At 40.7% G+C, this 27,284-nt stretch overlaps 1 protein-coding gene across 1 annotated transcript in view; it reads right to left on the reverse strand.

Annotated features, from left to right (window-relative positions):
• LOC124552247 (vacuolar protein sorting-associated protein 13-like) overlaps positions 1-27,284 on the reverse strand; it is a 494,948-nt gene that overhangs the window by 34,336 nt on the left and 433,328 nt on the right. The window contains exons 56-59 of the mRNA XM_047126529.1: positions 13,814-14,009; positions 9,073-9,190; positions 6,250-6,371; positions 2,824-2,993 (exon numbers count right to left, since the gene is read on the reverse strand). Coding sequence (XP_046982485.1) covers positions 2,824-2,993; positions 6,250-6,371; positions 9,073-9,190; positions 13,814-14,009 — 606 coding nt within the window. The remainder of the gene's footprint in view (positions 1-2,823; positions 2,994-6,249; positions 6,372-9,072; positions 9,191-13,813; positions 14,010-27,284) is intronic.

Genomic DNA, 27,284 nt, shown 5'->3' on the forward strand with positions numbered 1-27,284 from the left:
CTGATCCAACTGCCACATATTTGTGTTTCCATGATTACTTGGTGGCATCTGAAGTTGAATCTTTAGGTTTCTAAATGGGTTGTACAATAAATAAGAAATTATTGGCAACTGGAAAGGACTTTTTATATCTGTATCACAAAAAGATTATAGAAAAGGTGCATACATTGCCTCAATGTAGAAAAGTATCGAAACAACATTTTAGTAACACTTACGTAAGAAATATGTAAATGAGCATTATATGAGGGTTGACTGAAAAGTAATACCTCCACCTTCGTAACTCCTCAACAGTCGGCAGCATTAGTATGTGGCACTTACTGGCTTGATCCGTAGTGTCTTCTCTACAGCTCCAGTTGGCCTTAGCATTGAACGGTTGTGTTGTTACAGTGTACAGTATCGAACCCTGTGCAGACGGTCAGTCAATGCGATTGAAGCAACGTGCAGTCATTGAATTCTTGACAGCAGAAGGTGTCACCCCAAGGAAGATTCATCAAAGAATGAAACCAGTTTATGGTGATTGTGTTGATACGAGTACATCTACATCTACATCTACATCTACATTGATACTCCGCAAGCCACCCAACGGTGTATGGCGGAGGGCACCTTACGTGCCACTGTCATTACCTCCCTTTCCTGTTCCAGTCGCGTATGGTTCGCGGGAAGAACGACTGTCTGAAAGCCTCCGTGCGCGCTCTAATCTCTCTAATTTTACATTCGTGATCTCCTCGGGAAGTATAAGTAGGGGGAAGCAATATATTCGATACCTCATCCAGAAACGCATCCTCTCGAAACCTGGCGAGCAAGCTACACCGCGATGCAGAGCGCCTCTCTTGCAGAGTCTGCCACTTGAGTTTATTAAACATCTCCGTAACGCTATCACGGTTACCAAATAACCCAGTGACGAAACGCGCCGCTCTTCTTTGGATCTTCTCTATCTCCTCCGTCAACCCGACCTGGTACGGATCCCACACTGATGAGCAATACTCAAGTATAGGTCGAACGATTGTTTTGTAAGCCACCTCCTTTGTTGATGGACTACATTTTCTAAGCACTCTCCCAATGAATCTCAACCTGGTACCCGCCTTACCAACAATTAGTTTTATATGATCATTCCACTTCAAATCGTTCCGTACGCATACTCCCAGATATTTTACAGAAGTAACTGCTACCAGTGTTTGTTCCGCTATCATATAATCATACAATAAAGGATCCTTCTTTCTATGTATTCGCAATACATTACATTTGTCTATGTTAAGGGTCAGTTGCCACTCCCTGCACCAAGTGCCTATCCGCTGCATCGTCGAGCAAGTAAGTTTAAATATGTTGATGCGGGAACATCTGACCTGCGTGACAAAGAACTGGACATCCTGTGACAGCAACCACCAAGTTTCACAAACAAAATGTTGACAGATCGATTCATGACAATCGTCGTATCACTCAGACAGAAACTGCAAGCACAATTGGCACTTCACAAGAATGTGCGGGTCACATTATTGCTTTGCCTGTCTATCGGAAGATCTGTGCACAATAGGTACCCCAGATGCTGAATCCCGAAATGAAACGCCACAGACTTGAAGGGACTCCTCTCGCATTACAAGAGTGAAGGTGACTCCTTTCTCCATTCAAATGTGAAAGGAGACAAAACATGGGTACACCAAACGTCAGTCTATGGAATATAGACACAAAGACTCGCCCCAGAAAAAGAAATTCAAGACGCAGCCCTCAGCTGGAAAATTCACGGCCACAGTGCTCTGAGAAGCAGACCGTGTTATCTGTGTCTATTTCATTCATCGTGGAACAACAACAAATTCGTAGCATTACATAACAATGCTGCGAACTCTGAAACAAGAATGCCAAACCACACACTTCTCATGCCACCACAGCAGAACTTCAGAGACTGAATCTCACCACCGTACAGCATCCTCCATGCAGTCCAGATTTAGCACCGTCTAACTTCCATCTGTTCCCAATAATGAAAGACAATCTATGGGGACATCATTACGTTTCTGAAGATGTTGAGAGAACTGTAAGGGTGTGAGTGATGACTACTTCCGTGACAGTTTCAGAAAACTTGTTCATTGTTGGCAGAAATGTATCCAATTGGCTGGTGATTATGTGGAAAAGTGAATATTGGTAATTGAAGATCACATTCTAAGGTTTACTTCTGCATTTCATTTATTAAAATATTCCCATCCAAACCCAATTAATGAAGGTGGGGGCATTACTTTTCATTCAACCCTCGTACATAAACTACTTTTAGAAAATTTAACCATTACATAGTACTATGAATACAAAACTTGTCAAAAGTCACATACAGTACGTCACATGTAAATACAATTATTATAGAAACTATTCTACTTCAGAACATATGTATTTCCAGCTTTCTGTCTCAGGAGCATTACAAATAAATAGTCCAAGGGGCAGGGGATGTCCTGTGGTTGTGACTCTCCCCCCCCCTCCCCCAGACAGTAGACTCACTGTACTAGCCATTGGCCATTGATTGTTATGATTTTATGTTATCATTATAAATTTTTGTTGTTACTGTCATAATCCTAGGCATCTGTGGGACATTAAATGTAGTGTGATGATTACTCTCTCTCACACACACACACACACACACACACACACACACACACACACACACTTCTATTTGTTTATTTGCAGGTTAGTGGTGTTGGTGGTAGGAGGTTAAGTCAAAAACTGCTACCCTCCCCTTCCCACAACTGAGGTCTAGATCCTCACCTATCGGAAATGAACTTTAAACTTGGCAGTGGATATGTTATGAAATAACCAGAACTGCTTAGGAATTAACTGCCACACACTCACCGCTTGACAGCATCTAGTGAGCCACTGGCAAAATCGATGACACCGGCTGTGGGTCTCGTGACCAGGCCGACCATGCCCTTGCCGACACCCTTGAAGAAACCTTCTACGCCTTCCTCCCTGGCTCCCGAGATGGGTTTGGTAAACACACCGGTCACTCCATCAACTACACCCTGCAAAAGGAAAGCAACTGTTTTATCTTACACTGATACAGTCTGTCAAGTAAGAGCACGATCGGCATTACACAGCCGGAAAAAGATATTGTCTTATTTCTTTCAGAGCCCAATAAAAAAAAAACCTTTGTCCTTCATGCAATGTCCATAAAGCATTAGTTTACTCTGAATTCTTGACTGAGATACACCAGAAGAGATGTAAGTGTTGTGCACTGTCAAAGTTGTCCATCTTTTTAACCAATTTATAGCACGTTGCCTACTTTTGTACAAGTAACTTTCATTTCTTCACATATTTAGATGCTGCAGCACGACTATTTTCGGACTTTGGGCTGGCTACAGAGAAACACAGCCTCAAAATGGGACACGTAGGCTGCACTCACATCTCTTCTTGTGTGTGTTAGTCAAGAATTCAGAGTAAACAAATGCTTTACGAACATTGTGTTAAGGACAAAGGTTCCTTCTCTTGGGCAGTGGAAGAAGAGAGGTGATGTTTTTTAGCATCTGTGTGCAATTCTGACAACTCTCTTCCTTACCACACTGTGTATGGAACTAGTTTGTGATTTATAAGTCTTTGCAAAGTTTCCAAACCACTAGTCCACCATCTGTCACAATCATGGTAAAATTACCCTCTCATCAGTAGAATGAGAAATCCTGTAAATGGTACTTCGAGGTACATCTTTTGAAAATAATTTTTACATTTGTAAAACATTTTATATTTTGTTTTTGACATGTGCATTGCACATCTACATATACTAGAGAAATACAAAATGAAATAATGTGAAATGTACAAATAAGGAACTTCTCTAATATTCTCTGCTATAAATAAATGTTAATTTTCCTTTCAATTTAGTTTCTGACAACAATTACGTACTAAATATCCAAACAAATTCACAGGCTTTCTTTCCCAACTTCTTTTAAGTATACAAAAGTTTTAGTTTTCTGTTTCCTACTCTACATTTAGTTTTCAAGTGAATTTTTTCTGTACAGAAGAGCAAGAGCTTTAAAATTTAAGTCTAATGTGTCTTAAAAATTTCAAATAACTAATAATCTTTTGCTGACCAACATGTACAGATTTAAAGGACTTAGTTTCCTTGTTACATAACCGTGTTTTATTTTACCTAATATGCAATCACATGGAAGGTTTTTTTTCTTATTTAAAGATTTTAATGCTACTGTAAAAAAAATAATAATAATAATACGTATGGATACAGCTTAAATTCTCTGCAAATAACCAAGAGCTGGATAACTAATACAGATACCACTGAATGTGTGTTAATTACATTACTTTATTAATGCAGATTATCTTAGCATAAATTGTGTGAAAAAGTCTTCTTATAACAACTTCTGAATCATTAGCATAAATATCCTTCAACTTAGATCATATATACAGGGTGTACCTCTTAAATGTTTCAGTGCAAATATCTCTGGAACAACATCAGATATTGAAAATCGACTTTCACATGTATGAAAGTAAGGCAGGGACTCGTGAAAGTAAACACTATGAGACATTCTAAAATGTCAGCAATTATTATTTCAATGCAAACTTATGATTTTTTTATTTTTTTAAATGGGCACACTATACCATTTCTAATGCTATCAATAACATGAGAAATCACAAAAAGAATGGCATTGATTGCATCACAATACATCAATTACATCCTGAGAAATTGCACAGCGAAGTCAATGTTTAAGATAAATGAAACGTGCCATTATTGTGCATCCCGAGATGCAAGCGTGAACCCCACGTTGCTTATAATCACAATGTGATTGAAATACTACGATGCAACAAATGCTATTTACACTGCTATTTAAGTGGACTGGAAACAACACACATGTCCAGTCACGCACAATAAAAAATAAAGAAAGGATTTGCATGTTTGTGCTTTATTGATATACTGCAATACTATAATGGACATATTGATAGCAAAAAACCAAATATCAACAGCCAGGGAACAGAGGGTTAAGCATTACATGCCACTTAGGCAAACGACATTTCCCACAGTCTATTTATGAGAAGGAAAGATGATTGTGACAAAACAGTAAAGTAGTATTAGGTAGGGAATAAGTCACAAAACACATACTGTGGGCAATCATTGTGTTTCAAATTTCTGCAGTGTTTCAAGGGAGAAGTGTGCAATTCGAGTAACTGGCACAGCACGATGGCGAGTAGACATCTTCACCTGCTGTGGGTGAAGATCGCAGTCTGGTGGTGTCTCGACTGTCGAGGAGCTGACAGACTCTCAAAGAAGGGAAACAGCAACAAACAGAGGAAGCTCAAAAATGAAATGTCACTTACTTCTTGACGAGCTTTTGAGGTGGATGTTATATTTAATTTATATCTGCTCCAAGTTACAAAGAAAGTGCGATCTGTATATCCACTGGAACAAATACCAGTCAGCCAATGATGAAATGATGAAGTCATTGATTGTTTTTCCTTCCACCAATAACAGCTGCAAAGGAAGAGAGTTCAAGTCTTTCCATGCTAAGCACAGTTCTACAGAGATCTGCTTTGCAGGACCACCACATAAAGAAGATCATTAACAGTGACCGAGTCACAATAAAGGTAAATTAACACGATACATCGAGCGACACATCAAATGAGTGTCTTCTGACTTGGCTCCAAACACACAGGGAGAGAGTAAAAAACATTTCATGGGGTAAAGGGTAGTTGTGTGACTGGATATCTGTTTTGTTTCCAGTCCACTGAATAACATTGAAAACAGGAATAAGTACAGCTTTTGTTGCATTGTAGTATGTCAATCACATTGCAATTATAAGCAACTTGGGACTCGTGCTTGTATCTCAGGGTGTGCAACAGTGGCAAGTCTCATTTATTTCAAGTTTCAACTTCACTTTGGAATTTCTCGGATGGCAAGTGACATATTGTGATGCAAACCGACACCATTCTATTTGTGATTCTTTACGTTATTGATGCCGTAAGAAATAATTAATGGTATCCATTTTAAAAAAAACAATTTTGTGTTGAAACTAATATTTGCTTATGTTTTAGAATGCCTTATAGTATTTACTTTCACGAGCCTCAATCTTATATTCCATCGCTGAAAGTCTGTTTTCAATATCTATTGTTGTTCCAGAGATATTTTTGCTTAAACATTTGAGTGGATCATGCCGTATAGAACCATGAAACAAGGTGGGGGTCACTATTGAGAGTTCAGTTGTTATTGAGGTGTGTGTGTGTGTGTGTGTGTGAGAGAGAGAGAGAGAGAGAGAGAGAGAGAGAGAGAGAGAGACGTACCATGACCAGGCCCTTGCCGCTCTGTGCCAGGCCCGTCTGCACGTTGGGTGCCCGCTGCTGCAACGCCTCACGCCTCTTACGCTGGTACTCCTTGTCGAACGTTAGTGCTGCTATCCCTTTCCCTGTGGAGTAACATTTCTGAATGTTCACACTGAAATATAATCACAGCAGCATCTATATGCATTTATGTTGTCAAGGTCAAAATTGTAAGTGGGACACTGTCTTATGCTTCGTCCTTACTCTCTGTTCATTAATACCTTACCAGTACGCACATCTTTTTTACTTTCCTAATTTTAATCCATGTCTGCACTCTGGAAACTACCCAGCAATGTCTTATATAGCATCACTGATTTAATTGTAAAAAAAAAAAAAAAAAACAAAAAAAAAAAAAAAAAAAAAAAAAAAAAAAAAAGTATATTATGCATACATTGTTTCAGTAGTTAAGTACAGATTAATTTTTTTGGGGAGGAGGGGGGGGTGGGGGAGGGGTTTGGGAAAACTAACCAATTCAAAGAGTTTAGTCGAAAAAATAAATAAATAAATAAAATAAAAAAAAATCATCTGGGCCCTAGTGGGAGCTAAAAAAACAACACGCAAGTCATTATTTGAAAAGCTATATCTAATGTCTATCATCCATCTCGAACATGCATATACAGGATGAGTCAGGAGGAAAGGTACATGCTTTGAGTGGTGATTCTGAACAAAAAACTCCTGATAAACTTATGCCCTTTTCTTATTGTTTCCGGGTAAACCGATGAAAAGAACTAGTAATGGGAAACACGTGGCACCATCCTTACTGACCGTGTCAGTACACAGTTCACTCGTGCACGGTGCAGTTGTTTACCTCGAGTCTCAGTCAGACAGTGCCTGTCGTAGTGCACTACAGTGTTATTACGAGAACGACGAACACAGTTTTGTGTAGTGAAAATGCCACGGATCTTCACACACGCAGAGTATGCCGACTCGGTGTTTGTCTACGGTTTGTCCGATGGGAATTCTGGAGCTGCTGTGCGATAATACCGACATAGATTTCCGGATCCCAGATTGCCAGATCGCAGGGTGTTTCACGAATTGCGTGAGCGTGGTACACTTCTCGGCATTAAATGTTGCCTCTGAACGTCCCAGACGACAAACTCTTAATGAAGTTGAAAATGTTCTTCGAGTAGTGGAACACAACCCTACTACTAGCTCTATAAGAATTGTTGTGCAGCTCGGTATTCTACAAACACGAGTGAAATGCACAGTACACGAGCACGGTCTGTATCCCTTTCATTGGCAGACTGTACGACATCTGCACAAAGTAGATGCTGCCGCCCGGCACGAATTCTGTCGGTGGCCGATTGCCAACGGTCGATGAAGTCCACATATTTTGTTCACTGACGAGTCGACATTTACCCGCAATGGAATCGACAACGCGCTTATCTCTCGTGTGTGGGCAAATTTAAATGTGCACACTACTGAGGAAATGAATTTTAGATGATGTTTCTCAGTGGTTTGGTATTATTGATGACCAACTCATCAGTCCAGTTGCTTTAGGTAACCATCTTACTGGGACATAGTATCTCGAGTTTCTTCAAAATGTGTTACCAGAATACATGGACATCCCTTTGGCAACACGAGCTTGTTTGTACTTTCAGCATGACAGAGTTCCTACACATGCTGTACAGGCAGTGACACAGTATCTCCACACAACGTATCCTGGTCGTGGGATCGGTCACCGTGGGGTCATTGTTTGGCCACAGAGGTCACCCGATCTTACCCCCTCAGATTACTGTTTGTGGGGGTGGCGGAAGAGCGATGTTTACACGTACAGAGTGGACGCGAGAGAGGAACTTCTCGCTCATATTTTACACGATTGTGCCCAGGTAAAGGAATACAAAAGTGAGCTCTGCTCGGTGCCACGACACCTGTCTACAAGAGCAGCAACACGCACTGAAGTTGGCGGTGGACTGTCTGAACACCTTCCGTGAGGAAACGTACACAATTAAACAAACCATATCATAACAGTATCTTAATTTATCAGTAGTATCACCCATCCAGTAGTATTACCCATCAAAGCATGTATCTTTTCTCCTGACGCACCCCGTATATCACACACACACACACACACACACACACACACACACACACACACACACATACACACATATTTTCATAGAAAGAAAATTTGTGCATTTTATTGAAAAATGTTTCGAGAAAGTTTGAAATACTGTTTGTTTGAGGCATAAAAAAACCAGTGTGCAAATATTAATCAGTGACAGAAAAGAAGAAAGCACAGCTAAGAGAGTCATATAGCTCATTAGAATTGTACACAGCATATAATCACTGTCAGAAGAATGGCAAAATCTGCCACCTTCAAAGAAAATGAAAACTTTATTGGACACCATTTATAATCTTGGCTACGTGGTGTGTGAAAATATGGGAAGGAGTGGTAAATTCAACTTTAACGACAACTGTAAAAATGTATATTATTTCCTTGTAATATTAATCTTCCCTGGGAGGAAAGCCATTTCTTTCTCTCTACACATACTAAGATGACTATTTCTTATGTGATCAGGAACTTCAAATGTTCCCATATCTAGCCGAGTGATACACAGTCAAAGGATTTCTCGATGTCCACAAAAACAGTTTTCAGTGTTTTATTTTTCTCCAAATATTTCTCATAGCACATTATTGTGCATCAAGTATAGATTCAACAGCCTTTTTTATCTTTTTTTCAAGGACAGGCACTTAGATTTTTAGTCCACAAGATAACAGAGTGATAACTTCGTGTCACATATCATGGGCCACTGAGGTAACATAGTCTGTTCGAGTGTCACTTACCCATGGCACCAGTGATACGGGAGACGGCACCTGCAGCCCCGCCAACCGTGTGTCCGAACAGGCTGCGCACACCCAAAACCAGACCCTCGGCAAACTCCCCTGGACCTTGGATGGCTCCCTGTAGAAAAAGCATTTCAGATGTGAAAAAGATGTATATTAGATCAAGCAAGAACAAGTAGTCCTTTATACTTTGCACACAGTGGGCGAGGGTAGCATTTCTCTTTTTCTGTGCTAATAAAATGGGAAAACTGATAAACTCCCTTGAGACATAGAAAGATATACACTGAATTAAAGCACGGCAAGACAGAGATTCTGAAATCGGGTATGGATTGCGAGGTATATCAGAAGCAGATATAAACTCAGATCATTATTTAGTAATGAAGGAGAGAATGCTGAAGTTAAAGAGAATATTACGGAAGAATCAATGTCCAAAAGCAGTGGAATATTGAATAGTGAGCATGGTGAAGTGCATTTGAAATTCTCTGAGGCTATAGGCAGCGTTATATTGAATAGCACAGCAAGCAGTTCAGTTGAAGAGGAATTGATATACCTAAAACGGGAGATGAAAGAAGTGGGACAAATGTAGGTATGTGGAAGGTAATTGTGGAGGATCCTCATGTAACAGAAGAAATACTTAAATTTTTCAACAAAAGATGGCAGTACTAACATTTTCATGAGAAATAGCAATACTATGAAAAGTAACAATACGAGAGTTGCTACTCACCATATAGTAGAGATGCTGAGCTGCCACACACACACACACACACACACACACACACACACACTCTCTCTCTCTCTCTCTCTCTCTCTCTCTCTCTCTCTCTCAAGTGCTTGTGTGTGTGTGTGTGTGTGTGTGTGTGTGTGTGTGTCTACTGCTGAAAAAGGCCTTAATGGCCGAAAGCTATGTTTGTGTGAATCTTTTTACTGTGCCTATCGCAGCTCAGCAGCTCCACGATATGGTGAGTAGCAACTTTCCATTTCTCGTATTGTTACATTCCATCCTGGATTTTCCATTGTTTAATACTATGAAAAGGTCAGTTCTACTGACCATAAAGAGGAAATGCTGAGTTGCAGATAGGTACAACAAAAAGACTGTCAAATAAGTGCACACACACACACACACACACACACACACACACACACACACAGTCTGGCCTCGGCAGCAAGAGACTGTGGTCATGCACGCGTGGGCAGCATTTGCGATGAAGGTCATTTTGGGCTGAAAGCATACTTGTTTGACAGTCTTTTCATTGTTTCTATCTGTGAATCAGCATTTCCGCTGTATGCCGAGTAGCAACTCCTCTTTTCATAATTTTGTCATTATTTTATACTGGATTTTCCCTTGTTTCATTTTCAGGAGAAAATATAAATATAGCAAGACAAGTCACTAAGGAACAAAATTAGTAGAAAGTGCAGGGAAATGAAATGGGCAGCAGGAAAATTATATCAACGTTGAGAGTACAAGAGGGAAAACACTGTCGAAGAAAGAGAAGAGAGCAGATAGGTGGAATGAGTACACTGAAGGCTTCTACTAGGAGTGAAGAACTGTCAGGCGATATGATATATGAGGAAATGGAAGTTGATAAGGAAGATATAGAGGATCCAGTATTAAAGTCAGAGTTTGACAAAGGTTTGGAAGATCTGTGAAGAAATGAGGTGGAAGGGATCGATAATACTCTCTCGAAATTTCTAAAATCATTGGGAGGAGTGACAACCAAATGACTACACAAGTTAGTGTGTTGAGTCTATGAGATTGAAGAAATACTGTTTGAGTTCTGGAAAAATTTATGGTTAGATACTCACAAAGATAGCATCAAAGTTTTGAAAAATGTTGTCCAGAAAACAGCATTGTTTAAAAACAGTCTCCAGGAGTTTCTGACGTGAACCACTAGATTACTTATACACTGACAGAAAAAATATTGCATCACCAAAAAGGAGTTGTGTGACACAAACACTTTCTACATATGAAACATGATGTCTATTCAGATTTCAGACCAGCCACGTAAGAGTGGCACTTGTAGCAGCACTATGAGAATGCAAATCAGATTTACCTCAAATACAAAGGGCATTCAAAAAGTTTTGCACAGTCATCTCTAATTTTTTTATTTTTTGCAGGAGGAGAATGTTCACAAAAAATTTCATACTTGGAACATTTAGCTATAAGTTGGTATATAAAAGTATTTTCTTTTGTTCACAGGTGAGCCATAATGGACCGTGAAATAGTTGTCAGGTTGCAACAACGGTCGGTGATGGAGTTCCTCTTCGAGACCGGCGACGACTCTGCCCCATCGATTCACAGGAAGCTGCTCCCTGTTTACAGGGAGGACACAGTGGATCACAGCAGTATCAAGTGATGGTTGCAGAGGTTTAAAGAAGGCGATTTCTCTCTACTGGACAATCCACGATGCGGTAGACCATCGACGGCAGTGAGTGATGTGAATAAGGAGACCATTGATCAAATAATCCAAAATGACAGATGTGTGACTACACGAGAGCTTGCTGAAATGACTCGTTTGTCATTGGGTAATGTGGTATCACTGGTACAGTCAATAGGGTACAGAAAAATCAGTGCACGTTGGATGCCTAGATTATTGACAAGAGAAATGAAAACAATGAGGAAGAATGTGTGTGAGGGTCTTGTGAAGACCTTAACTGAAGAGTGGAAACAGTGTCATTACCCAGGATGAAACACGGTTGTTTTGTCCGAACCTGAGAGCAAACCCAATCTGTGGAGTGGCGTCATGCAGGTTCCCCTTGGAAGAAGAAACCCAGACTTTCACAAACAGCAGGCCAAAAGGTGATGGCCTCCTTCTTCTGAGGTCAGTGTGGTGTCATTTTCATTGACTATTTGGAACCTAGCTCCACAATTAACCAGGACCGTTACTGTTTGTCATTGGACAAGTTGCGACGTGCCATCGAGACCCACAACCACAGCTTCAGAGTCTCATCAGACTACACCACGACAATGCAAAAGCCCATACAGCCCTTAGACACATGAGAAATATCAAGAAAATGGCTTGGAAAATTGTTCCCCATCTTCCTACTGTCCAGATTCGGCTCCGTCTGATTTTTACCTCTTTGGTCGTCTGAAGGCCCACCTGTGCAATAAAACATTTGATAGTGAGGAAGACCTTATTTCCTGTGTTGAGCTATGGTGTAAAAGTCAATCCCCAGAATTTTACCAGAGGGCATTTCCATCACGAAAAGAACGTTGGGCCAGATGCGTCACAGCTGATGGAGGCAACACGAGTAGGCTCGATGTATAGCTAAATGTTCCAAGTACGTTCACAAAAAATTTCATTCTCCTCCTGCAAAAAATAAAAAAAATAGAGATGACTGTGCAAAACTTTTTGAACATCCTTTGTACACAATGTAACGGTTGTGAGCATTAGTTACCTTTGAGATTGGAGACGGCGAGTCGATGTTAGTCAAGAATTCCTTCAAGCGACAACGACGTCATTATCAACACCTCACCGAGTTGGAACACGTCATGTAACAGGGCTATGAGAAGCTGGATGTCCCTTCTGTAATACTGCAAAAAGACTTGGCAGAAATACAGCCACTGTAAATGATTGCTGGCAGTGTCGGCCGCAAGAATGTACGGTCGCAAGAAGTGTTCGGCGTACAGCTTTTGCGCATTGTACTGCATCTGCAGCAGCAATTTGAGCAGCAGTTGGCACCACAGTGACACAACAAATTGTTACAAACTGGTTACTTCGAGGATAGCTCTCTGTACCAGATGTACTGTAGTGTGCATTCGAATCACCACCACCGACCACCATTTGCGACTTCACTGATGTCACATGAGAGCCCATTGCAGGGCAGGATGGAGGTCTGTTGTGTTTTCTGATGAAAGCTGCTTCTGCCTCGATGCCAGTGAGGCCACATGTCGGTTAGGAGGCGGCCAGTCGAGGGCCTGCAACCAAATTGTAGGTGTGTTACACACACTGGACATACACGTGGAGTTACAGTCAAGTGCGCGATTTCGTACGACAGCAACAGCACTCTTGTTATTATCCCGTGCACCCCAACTGGAAATTTGTACATCAATCTAGTGATTTGACCTGCTGTGCTGCCTTTCACGAACAGCATTCCAGGGTGTGTTTTCCAACATCATAACACTCCCCCATATACTGCCGGTGTAACCCGACACATTCTACAGCACATCGACACATTGCATCGGACTGCTCAATCACGAGATCTGTCTCCGATCGAGCAAATACGGGACACCGTCGGATGACAACTCCGGCACTGTCCACAATTGGCATTAGCCACCCCTGTATTGAGTGACCGAGTCCGACAGGCACCAAACTCCATACCACAAACTGACATCCAGCATCTGCATAACACAATGCATACACATCTGTGTACTTGCATTCAACAATTTGGTGGTTACACTGCTTCCTAATGAAGCAGCACTTCACATCTGCAACAACTTATCTTGCACTTACAAACAAATCTCACAATGTTACCTAGACAAATGTATTCCCAAAAGTTCATTACTCTAGATTAATTATATTTTGGTGTTCTGATTTTTTTTCTGTCAGTGTATATATCAAACAGTAATGGCTGTATAACACTCCTTTGGAATACACCAAAAACTAGCTTCACACGTACAGATTTCACCAATAATAGCTTGTCGAGGTCTATCTGCTGGAAAGTCCCGAAGCTGGCTCGATCACAGATATGCTACAATACTGGCTAAGCTAAAGTTTTGTACAGTACAGAGGCCGGTGCTGACCTGGAAGGGCTCGTAGAAGAGGTCTTCGACACCCTGCGTGAGCCCCACGACGAGGCCGTACGGGTTTCCCAGCACGTCCAGCCCTAGCACCAGCACGTATATCTGTTTCAATGTCTGCCCCACGTAGTGCGACATCGCCTCCGACACCAGTTGCCGCTGCGTCAGGAATGTGTATTGCCGCTCGAAGTAGGCCAGCCTGCGAACCGGAGGCACAGAGGTTGATGGGTAACTGGAAGACTCACTGACACTTCTCACGAATTTGGAGTAGTAATCGGTCTTGATAACAATTTTTTTTTTTTTTTTTTTTTTTTTTTTTTATTAAAACTTGAAAATCGTGTCAACAGTAACGGGTCTCGATTGTACAGGGTGTTACAAAAAGGTACTGCCAAACTGTAAGGAAACATTCCTCACACACAAATAATGAAAAGATGTTATGGGGACATGTGTCCGGAAACGCTTAATTTCCATGTTAGAGCACATTTTAGTTTCATCAGTATGTAATGTACTTCCTCAATTCTGATGATCAAATTGTAAATTTTCACAATCGACATGTGTGGGCTGACGGGAATCCGCACGCAATTGTGCAATCACGTCATCAACAACGTTTGGGCATTGTTGGTGATATCTTGATTGGGCCCCATGTTCTTCCACCTATGCTCAATGGAGCACATTATCATGATTTCATACGGGATACTCTACCTGTGCTGCTAGAACATGTGCCTTTACAAGTACGACACAACATGTGGTTCATGCACGATGGAGCTCCTGCACATTTCAGTCGAAGTGTTCGTACGCTTCTCAACAACAGATTCGGTGACCGATGGATTGGTAGAGGCGGACCAATTCCGTGGCCTCCATGCTCTCCTGACCTCAACCCTCTTGACTTTCGTTTATGGGGGCATTTGAAAGCTCTTGTCTAAGCAACCCCGGGTAGAGACTCTTCGTGCTCGTATTGTGGACGGTTGTGATACAATACGCCATTCTCCAGGGCTGCATCAGGGATTCCATGCGACTGAGGGTGGATGCATGTATCCTCGCTAACGGAGGACATTTTGAACATTTTCTGTAACAAAGTGTTTGAAGTCACGCTGGTACGTTCTGTTGCTGTGTGTTTCCATTGCATGATTAATGTGATTTGAAGAGAAGTAATAAAATGAGCTCTAACATGGAAAGTAAGCGTTTCCAGACACATGTCCACAAACATATTTTCTTTCTTTGTGTGTGAGGAATGTTTCCTGAAAGTTTGGCCATACCTTTTTGTAACACCCTGTATATAGATCACCAGACCGTGTCTCACGAACGCAACAAATAATAACCTTTACAGAGGAACAGGTACCAGTATTATACAATTTACCTACATGATAAAATACGGATACACAATAATAATAAAACAAAAAGGTTTGTATACCATTAGGTGATACGCAGAGACGATGAGTCGAGCACTGACAAGTGTCTGAAGACACCTACGGTAACTGATAAAGAGCGTGAAAAAGCTATGCGTTACGAAGGAGAAGCTCCAACCCCTCACCTGCTGCATCACTGCACTGAGAGCCGACACGGCATAACATACAATGGTAACATATGTGAGAACTTAAAATATCAATCTAGATACAAATAAAAGCGCTGGCACGTCGATAGACACGCAAACAAACACAAACATACACACAAAATTCTAGCTTTCACAACCAACAGTTGCTTCGTCAGGAAAGAGGGAAGGAGAGGGAAAGACGAAAGGATGTGGGTTTTAAGGGAGTCATTCCAATCCCGGGAGCAGAAAGACTTACCTTAGGGGGAAAAAGGACGGGTATACACTCGCGCACGCGCGCACACACACACACACACACACACACACACACACACACACACACAAGCAGACATATTCAAAGTGTATACCCGTCCTTTTTTCCCCCTAAGGTAAGTCTTTCCGCTCCCGGGATTCGAATGACTCCTTACCCTCTCCCTTAAAACCCACATCCTTTCGTCTTTCCCTCTTTCCTGACGAAGCAACCGTTGGTTGCGAAAGCTAGAATTTTGTGTGTATGTTTGTGTGTATCGACGTGCCAGCGCTTTCGTTTGGTAAGTCACATCACCTTTGTTTTTAGATATATTTTTCCCATGTGGAATGTTTACCTCTATTATATAGATACAAATAAAATATGATATAAAGGTTTACATAAATGTAAACTGGGTCTTGTAGTAATTAATTTACATTTGCAAAAGGTAATTACAAATGTGCACAAAAACAGAACAGAATTAGTTGTAAGGACACTAAACTATCACCTACGGGCATTATGTGAAAGTTCAGACTGTGTTGTGGAAGCAAAGATAAGCACAGAGATGACAGCCATTGCCACGGAGACGAGTCAAGTCGGTGGTGAGGAATGTGGCGTGCCAGAGATGTAATGGGAGAAGGATGCCATTCTTTGTGATCCACAGATGTGGTTTGATAATAGTCCGGATATGATCAAAACTGCTTACCACCAGCACGCAATTCTTAACTTGAGACGTCACTATTTCAAATTATCTAATCATATCATACTTTTTTCAATAATGATTTTAAGAATTATTAACTTCTGATGGAATTTTCTATGTTCAGGCTAAAACCTAAACTTTTCTAACATGTACAAAACCACCAACGCTTCAGGCTCATTCACAGAGTAATGAGTCACAGGTCCTGATAATGCCCTCGAGGCATAAGCTACAGGCCTACATTCTCCCCCTCGTTCTCGCAGGAGAACTGCCGTGACACCGGAACCGGATGCTTCAGTTTGCATGAAAAATGGCAAACTGGAATTAGAAATCCAGAATGAGATTTTCACTCTGCAGCGGAGTGTGGGCTGATATGAAACTTCCTGGCCACAGCCTGGAGGATGTTTCCAGAATGAGATTTTCACTCTGCAGCGGAGTGTGCGCTGATATGAAACTTCCTGGCAGATTAAAACTGTGCGCCGGACCGAGACTCGAACTTGGGACCTTTGCCTTTCGCGGGCAAGTGCTCTACCATCTGAGCTACCAAGCACAATTCAGGACCTGCCGTCATAGCTTTTAATTCTGCCAGTACCTAGTCTCCTACCTTCCAAACTTCACAGAAGCTCTTCTGCGAATCTGCCGAGAAGTTTCATGTCAGCGCACACTCAGCATTCCGGTATTACCAAATGATTTCCATGGGGACTTTTTCGATACAAAAGGTCGTCTATTACTTCAAATTCTGCCAAGGTGGCGTATCTTTGACATTGAACGTCCACCTGCTGTGCTTCTTTTAACTCTTCAATTGATACCTCATCTGATTGAATGACACGCACATTTCTAATTAACGCATCAACATTTTGAAGCAACCAACCAGTCTTGTGCCGAACTTCAAAATCATATTCTGACAATTTCATCGCCCAGCGCATAAGTTTGCTGCTAGGGTCCTTAAGATTCAATAACCACTGCGGAACAGGGTGATCGATAAGAACTGTAAACTTGCGACCATAAAGGTAACATCTAAAACAATTAATTCCAAAAAGAAGGGCAAGCAATTCCTTTTCTGTAATACTGTAATAAGTTTCTGCTTTGTTCAGTTCACGAGAGGCATAGCCAACGGGTTTTTTTCTCACCATCTTGCACTTGCCTTAGGACACATCCTACAGCAAAACCACATGCGTCACAAGATAAAAGGTTCAGCGAAGTCTGGGTAAACAACTAGAGGTGAACTAGTTAAAATAGTTTTCACTGTTTGAAAGGCGGTCCACACAAGGAGTATCCTTTTTCAACACTCTAGTAAGAGGTTTGGTAATAGTAGCATAATCTTTAAGAAAACAGCGGTAATAATTTGCAAGACTAAGAAAGGATTGTAATTCCTTTAAATTTGTTGGAATAGGAAAAGTGTCTACTGCTACAGTTAATCGTGGATCTGGCTTGACTCCGCTGGAACTTATGACATGACCTAAATACTGCACTTGTGATTGAGCAAAAGAACATTTTTCTAATTTTAAGCTTAAATTCGCATTTTGCAATCGCAACAGTACACTGCGTAGAAACAACCCCCCTGGCTGTGGCTAAGCCATGTTGCCGCAATATCCTTTCTTTCAGGAGTGCTAGTTCTGCAAGGTTCACAGGAGAGCTTCTGTAAAGTTTGGAAGGTAGGAGACGAGATACTGGCAGAAGTAAAGCTGTGAGTACCGGGCGTGAGTCGTGCTTCGGTAGCTCAGGTGGTAGAGCACTTGCCCGCGAAAGGCAAAGGTCCCGAGTTCGAGTCTCGGTCGGGCACACAGTTTTAATCTGCCAGGAAGTTGGAATTAGAAATACCCAACAAGGGCATTACTAGAGGCACATCTAAATGCTTGGAACACTGCTCACAATGAAGTCAGTTCAGGAGAGCAGCAGTTTGTGCAAAGTTTGGTAGGAATTTCCTAGAAAAATTACCATTCCAATAACACGAGTTATGTCTTTTTTTCTTCCACGGTATTCGGAACTTGTAAACTGCCCGTGTTCTAGCTCGGTTGACCTTCAGCCCTTTGGCAGACACGACGTGCCCCACGAAGAAATCTCTTTTCGTGCCGACACGACCTCAGAGGGCTTCGCAGTCAACCCAGCTTCCCTGAGACCGAAGTACCGCTAGTCAAATATGGGATAAAATTTCGAGAGTCCAAAACTGAAAGCCTGAGCTTTTATAGAAATGAACATAAAAATCGGGCCTATGTGCAGGTGGCAGATTTCAGTTTATTTGAGTGTGTGGGACCCATAATCGAATACCACCAACAAGATACTGAATATATGCAAAGAAGAGCAGCACAAATGGTTGGTCACGGGTTTAGCTGAGCCACAGTGACCTGTCCAAAACAGTTCTGTGAGCACATTTTGCATACGTGCCGTGGATTTTTGTGAAAATGCCGGGATAAAATCGTAACGAGAGTTTTGTATTAAAATGTAATTTAATTATCAATATGTTTAACACCCTGACACTTAGAGAATAGATAAATCACAAGTTTGTTGCACATAGTATTGGCTGGCAGCCTAGTGATAATTGGTGGTTGTGATACATACTTGTCTGCCAAAGTTGTGTTGCCACCTATGTCTATATTATCACTGTTTCCTGTATTGCCTTCCAACAGCATCTGTACACGACCCGTACATGCTACAAATATAGGTGGTCCCTGGGTCACCTACATTTCAATTTCCATTTCAATTTCAACACTGCTGTAGTTCTCACATTTGCTTATCAGTGGACTTTTTGGATTTGTTTTGACACGAACTTTCCTCTGACTTGCATTTTGTATAATTCTGAGCATATTTACAAGTCATGTGATACGACATCTTTCATTGTTTTGTAATTTTCAATTAAATACCAATATCCACTTATAGAGGGTATATCAAAAAGAATCATTCGATTTAAAAATATCGTAACTATTATGTCATTTGAGGTATGTGTGTGAACAACTCTGATGTTTCTCACGGTTCCCGCTAGGTAGCAGCAGTGTGCGTCCACGTCAGTTCTAGTAAAAATGATTTCGGGACAACAGAAAGTGTTTCGTGTTCTATGTTTTACACAGTGCAGGTCAGTAATAACTGTTCAGAGTGACTTTCATACTAGGTACGGTGTGGATCCTCATACGGCAAGAAGCATTAGACAGTGGCACCTACAGTTCTGAGAAACAGGTTGTTTGTGTGAAGCAAATCGCTGGGCCATCCCCGAGTATCTGACACAGATGTCGAATGCATCCGCGATAGTTTCACAAAGAGTCGACAGAAACCTGATCGCCGTGCAGCTCGACATGCCCCTGATGTCCGTCTGGCATGTGTTGTGTCAATGTCTACACGTGAAACCGTACAAAATTCAACTACTGCAAGCTCTTAGTGAAGGTGATAAGCAACAACGTGTGCAGTTCTGTAATTTCATTCTTGAAACATGGAGGGTGACAGTTATCTCCACACTTAGTGTTTAGTGATGAGGAAACACTCCATATCCATGAATGTCCTTAGTCTTCAGTGATTTCATTATTGGCTCAATCTCCCCCTTGACAGTATCAAAGAGGAGTATTTCAGACATCAATCTCAGAAATGCATTTTACGAGAGAGTTACACGATTCTCTATAGAAACCAAGTTATTATTTAATTCACCAACAATGCTCAGAAAGTGACTGTTAAATACTGTACATATATCTGACTTATCAGTAACAGAAATATTTTTACTACAAAATGACTTTATATTGCCGATCTTGTGCTGCTGACTATGTGGTTTTAATTTTGTCCTGCGATTTACCTATTCTATTTGCATACCACATACTCTTTGCCTTGCTAATAACATTCTTCAGCACCTTACTATACTGTTTGTAATGGGCTACTGTAGCTCGATTGTGACTACTTCTAACATTTTGATATAATTCCAGCTTTGTTATATATGGTAACTTTATCCCACTAGTCAGCCCCCCAGGTTGCCTTTTGCTGCTACTACCGCATTCACAATGTTCTAATGGAAAGCAACTCTCAAAGAGCATGAGAAATTCGTTAAGGAAAGCATTATATTTTTCATCTATGTTATCGGCACTATAAATATCCTGCCATTCTTGTTCCTTAATGAGGTTTAAAAAGCCCTCTATTTCCATTGCCTTGGCTTCCCTACATAGTTTGTAATTATATGTGACATTTGTTTGAGTACAAAAGCCTTTTACTGTTAAAATTTGTGCATCATGGTCTGAAAAACCATTGACCCTTTAACTAACAGAATGCCCATCTAATAATAGAGAATGAATAAAAATATTGTCTGTGACTGTGCTACTGTTCCCCTGCACCCTAGTTGGAAAAAACACAGTCTGCATCAGATCATATTAGTTTAGGAGATCTACATACATTCTTTTTCTTGCACAATCATGTGCAAATTTAATACTGAACTCACCACATATAACTAATTTTTGGTATTTCCTATAAAGTGAACCAAGAAATGATCTAAAATCAGAGTTAGGGGAGCTATAAACAACAGCAATTAGAAGTTTAATTTCATTAAATTCAACTGCCAATGCACAACATTCAAATATATGTTCAGTTCAGTGCCATGACACATCTATGAGCTCAAACGGAATACTGTTTTTTTTTTTTTTTTTACATACATGGCCACTCCCCCACTCCATGAGGAACTCCTTGAAAAACAGCCAACTAATCTACATCCTGGTAAAGGAGGACTCTGAATTGTCAAATTACTGGTGCTTCGATATACCAATAATGTCAGAGTCAACATCTATAAACAGTTCACTAACTTCATCCCTAACACCTCTTAAATTTTGATGAAATATGCTAATTCCTTCTCTACTTGGATACCCGACCTCCTCTGAAGGTGAGTCCTTAGTTAGAGGGACTTCCTTTAATTCTGTATACCTGTCAGCAGACTTCAATCTAAAAAAAGGTGCAGCTCTAACATCAACTACTACAGGAATACTTTCCATGAGTAAACCTTATTTATAGACTTAAACGCAAATGTATAACACAACTTCAAGAGTCTGATTACTTCACACATGAGTTAATGTGTTAAACAGGGTATTACAAAAAGGTATGGCCAAACTTTCAGAAAATATTCCTCACACACAAAGAAAGAAAATATGTGATGTGGACATGTGTCCGGAAACGCTTACTCTCCATTTTATTACTTCTCTTCAAATCATATTAATCATGGAATGGAAACACACAGCAACAGAATGTACCAGCGTGACTTCAAACACTTTGTTACAGGTAATGTTCAAAATGTCCTCCGTTAGTGAGGATACATGCATCCACCCTCCGTCGCATGGAATCCCTGATGCGTTGATGCAGGCCTGGAGAATGGCTTATTGTATCACAGCCATCCACAATACGAGCACGAACAGTCTACATTTGGTACCGGGGTTGCGTAGACAAGAGCTTTCAAATGCCCCCATAAATGAACGTCAAGAGGGTTGAGGTCAGGAGAGCATGGAGGCCATGGAATTGGTCTGCCTCTACCAATCCATCGGTCACCGAATCTGTTGTTGAGAAGCATACGAACACTTCGACTGAAATGTGCAGGAGCTCCATCGCGCATGAACCACATGTTGTGTCGTACTTGTAAAGGCACATGTTCTAGCAGCACAGGTAGAGTATCCCATATGAAATCATGATAACGTGCTCCATTGAGCGTAGGTGGAAGAACAAGGAGCCCAATCAAGATATCACCGCCTGCCCAAATGTTCACAGAAAATCTGTGTTGATGACGTGATTGCACAATTGCATGTGGATTCTCGTCAGCCCACACATGTTGATTGTGAAAATCTACAATTTGATCACGTTGGAATGAAGTCTCATCCGTAAAGAGAACATTTGCACTGAAATGAGGATTGACACATTGTTGGATGAACCGTTCGCAGAAGTGTACCCGTAGAGGCCAATCAGCTGCTGATAGTGCCTGCACACGGTGTACATGGTACGGAAACAACTGGTTCTCCCGTAGCACTCTCCATACAGTGACGTGGTCAACGTCACCTTGTACAGCAGCAACTTCTCTGACACTGACATTAGGGTTATCGTCAACTGCACAAAGAATTGCCTCATCCATTGCAGGTGTCCTCGTCGTTCTAGGTCTTTGCCAGTCGCGAGTCATTGGCTGGAATTTTCCGTGCTCCTTAAGACGCCAATCAATTGCTTCGAACGTCTTCCTATCGGGACACCTTCATTCTGGAAATCTGTCTCGATATAAACGTACCGCGCCACGGCTATTGCCCCATGCTAATCCATACATCAAATGGGCATCTGCCAACTCCGCATGTGTAAACCTTGCACTGACTGCAAAACCACGTTCATGATGAACACTAACCTGTTGATGCTACATACTGATGTGCTTGATGCTAGTACTGTAGAGCTATGAGTCGCATGTCAACACAAGCACCGAAGTCAACATTACCTTCCTTCAATTGGGCCAACTGGCGGTGAATCGAGGAAGTACAGTACATACTGACGAAACTAAAATGAGCTCTAACATGGAAATTAAGCGTTTCCAGACACATGTCCACATAACATCTTTTCTTTATTTGTGTGTGAGGAATGTTTCCTGAAAGTTTGGCCGTACCTTTTTGTAACACCCAGAATATGTCACTTTAAGCATGTAACTGAGAAAAAATTACGAAAGGTTTGAAATTATGCTTTAAGTTTGTTAGAAGTTGGTAAGTGCTTACATTATAAAACACTGCATGAATAGTGTGGAACAAAGCGCTGCATTTTAAGTAGATTTTCATGTACCTCAATGTTTATGACTTTGTAACTCCTGAAGTATGAGCCATATAATTTACTATTGTAGTACATTCAGTAGTATACGTGGATACTGCTTGCAAACTGCGTTGCAAACAGAGTTACTGGTAAAGAAGTACAAAGTACATCATGCCTGATTATACAATTTTACTGCACAAGCCATCAACATGCAGTGAACGATAAACCTTTTTCTTTTCATCATTTGGTAGGGGCTGTCGGTGATAAAAAAGTTTTGAAAAAGTTTGATGTTATATTTAAAGTCAATTGGAAGTCACTAAGTGCTCTCATGCTCAAATCCTGCATGAATAAACTCAGGGTATTTAGTGTGTCAGTTTTCTGCCTCAATACAAACACTTTCTGAGTGCAATACTTGTCTTATTGTGATAATCTTCTAACATAGGATTATACCTCTTAATGAATATATTATGACAGTTTTTTTAATTTTTTAAATTCAGTCAATAATTACATGAAATACAGAAATTCAAACTTTTTTGTCTCTGGAAGTTAACAGGTACACAATATGCAAGTGGTATTGGGTCCTGGGGTCATCACTTGGTAATAGAAATAATGAGTTGCCGAGTGCTTTTTTTCTAATATTATGACCAATTTCACTTTCATCGTACTGTCTTCAGACCCACAGGGATATGAAAAATAAAATAACTGACTGTCATACAATCCTAAGGCACACAACATTGTTACAGCACCACATTTAAAACATACCTGGCAGGAGTTTTGTGCATCAGGTTATTTGATGCTTAGTTATTGAACACCCACCACAATGAGACATCAGAATAGTTCCATTAAAAAAAAAAAAAAAAAAAAAATTATATATATATATATATATATATATATATATATATATATATATATATATATATATATATATATATATAATGGAAGGAAACATTCCACGTGGGAATCTATCGACCTGCCAGCGCTTTTGTTCGGTAAGTCACCTCATCTTTGTATATAAATGGAAGGAAACATTCCACGTGGGAAAAATTATATATAAAAACAAAGATGAGGTGACTTACCGAACAAAAGCGCTGGCAGGTCGATAGACACACAAACAAACACAAACATACACACAAAATTCAAGCTTTCGCAACAAACTGTTGCCTCATCAGGAAAGAGGGAAGGAGAGGGGAAGACGAAAGGAAGTGGGTTTTAAAGGAGAGCAGACATATTGAAATATGTCTGCTTGTGTCTGTATGTGTGGACATATTGAAATATGTCTGCTTGTGTCTGTATGTGTGGATGGATATGTGCGTGTGTGCGAGTGTATACCTGTCCTTTTTTCCCCCTAAGGTAAGTCTTTCCGCTCCCGGGATTGGAATGACTCCTTACCCTCTCCCTTAAAACCCACTTCCTTTCGTCTTCCCCTCTCCTTCCCTCTTTCCTGATGAGGCAACAGTTTGTTGCGAAAGCTTGAATTTTGTGTGTATGTTTGTGTTTGTTTGTGTGTCTATCGACCTGCCAGCGCTTTTGTTCGGTAAGTCACCTCATCTTTGTTTTTTATATATAATTTTTCCCACGTGGAATGTTTCCTTCCATTATATATATATATATATATATATATATATATATATATATATATAATAGAGGGAAACATTCCACGTAGGAAATATATATCTAAAAACAAAGATGATGTGACTTACCAAATGAAAGTGCTGGCAGGTCGACAGACACACAAACAAACAAAACATACACACAAAATTCAGCTTTCGCAACAAACTGTTGCCTCATGTATGTTTTGTTTGTTTGTGTGTCTGTCGACCTGCCAGCACTTTCATTTGGTAAGTCACATCATCTTTGTTTTTATATATATATATATATGAATATAATAGAGGGAAACTTCCACGTGGGAAAAATATATCTAAAAAGAAAGATGATGAAACTTACCAAACAAAAGCGCTGGCAGGTCGATAGACACACAAACAAACACAAACATACACACAAAATTCTAGCTTTCGCAACCATTGGTTGCGAAAGCTAGAATTTTGTGTGTATGTTTGTGTTTGTTTGTGTGTCTATCGACCTGCCAGCGCTTTTGTTTGGACAGAAATTCAAGCCCTTCCTCACGATACTGCAGCAGATGACTCAGACTCGATGCCATTCTGTCCATTTCTTATCCCTCTGTCATGTGATGTGGCACCCACTGTGCACAAATTCTGCAGTAAGGCACACGGTCTTTGACAATAGCACACACAGATGACAACGATGTTGCTCGGTTTGTGGGGCACTCAACTTGACGGTTATCAGCGCCTGTACGAATTCCCAACCTTCGCTCAGTCCAATCTCGCCACTTTCACGAATGACAATGAAATGATGAGGACGAGACAAACACTCAGTCCTTTTGAGGCAGGTGAAAATCCCTGACCCTGCCGGGAATCGAAACCGGGACCCCGTGCTCGAGAAGTGAGAATGCGACCACGAGGCCACGAGTTGCGGACAGCACGCACGAAACCACAGGTAATACCGATCTGAACATGAATTTCATCCTCTGCGTTCGACTGTTTGCCCGAATAAGGCCACCAATCTGCCTCCTTACATCGGGAGTAATGCCTCGACAGGTCCGTCACGAACACGGATTGTCTCGCAGTGACGAGTGCCATTCCCAGAATTTCCTCTGCCACTCACGAACATGCATCGGAGACGTGCAGTATTTACTGCATACGGTGGAAGTGCGATGACGAATTCCGCGTACTTTGGCACCCTCAGTCGCCTGAAAACAAACCGTGTTCTCTCTGCTTTCCTCCGTGTCAATAGCTGGATGAACACACCAGAGCAGTCCGCCAACAACCGAGGTCAAAACCCAACGACTGCATGCATTACTGATATATGGCACTTGGCCACTCCCCTACAACATTGGTGACTACTGAAATGTAACAATAGTGGGGCCAGCTGTCAGGCAGACTACGTACTCATATTATGGGGAGCTTTTCGTCTTCATTTGACTGCCCTTCATATTTTTGTTAACTGTAAGGATCTGAAGAGGGAATGTAAACTGACTGTTACATAAGAGATATAAGCAAACTGGATGGACAATAAAATCTGTCATACAGCCACTGATTGCAGATTTCTTGCAAGAGAGACAATGTAAATGTTTGCAAAAAGGTGTTGTCTTTTTGCAGTAATATCTAGTTAGCAACTTTGTTACTGTTTACAATGTAAGACTGCAGTCCACATTAAGATAACATCACTTATACGTAATAACCGAACTGTAATGAAATCTAGCAGAAGGTGGAGAGTTCACCAAATCCACCAAAGAGAACCATATGTGTAACCTCTGCTGATCCACCTGAAGATGAAGGTGTAAGTCCACAGAATGAGTTGCAGAAGAGAAGTGACTGACAGAGACAACTGTTTTAATTTGTTTTCCACTGGGTGCCACAGTCAAGAGAGGGAGGGGAGGAAAGATCACCCATTTACACTAAGAAAACAAATTTCTCCCATGTTCTTTTCTTTTTGCACATTAGCTACTGGCCTTCCTTGTTAAAATTTTATGAACCGTCGCATTCACCAGGAAGATCTGGGCGAGATGGTGTAACGAAGCAGGGTTGCCCACTGCTATCCTGTTTTGGTTTTAGACTCCTTCAGTAACTTAGTTAAGCAATGACATTTTTTTTTCTTTCTTTTTTTTTTTTTTTTTTTCTTCATTTTCCCTACTCACATTCCGACTACAGATTCTGTGGCCTTCAGCCTCATAGTACAGAATGTAGAAATAGTTTAAATAAAATTCCCCTAGTAAAATTTATTATTTCAGTACATTCTAATGTCTATTCTGAAAGTAATGAGCTAATTAGTTTTATTGTAAATGCATCCTATTAAAAGTTATGAACAATGACGTATATTGTGCAATACATATTAAGTAAAATTCGAGTGAGCTAATATATCGAATTCAGCTATAAGACTGCATCCAAAAGAAAGCCTAAATTTTACTGATTCCAGCAAAGTGTTTAAATTAACCTAAAGTCTATTAGTTAACTAGATATTAACACTTGAAATCTGTAGCCTGTATGACTTTCAGTGCCAATTGTGACCAAACTACTAAATAATTCCGAGATCTGTTTCGATACTTTTGCTACCTTTATTTTTCTACGTAAAATGACTCCAGTCTCAACTTTGTAAGTGCATTAATTAAGAAGTAAGTACATTTGAATATGTAAAATTATTGTTCAAGAGGGCTGCCATGGTTATAAGTCACGAATTCCCACTGCAGATGCATAAGTTAGTTCCG

This window comes from Schistocerca americana, chromosome 10, assembly GCF_021461395.2.
Source record: "Schistocerca americana isolate TAMUIC-IGC-003095 chromosome 10, iqSchAmer2.1, whole genome shotgun sequence".
Taxonomy (NCBI): Eukaryota; Metazoa; Arthropoda; class Insecta; order Orthoptera; family Acrididae; genus Schistocerca; species Schistocerca americana.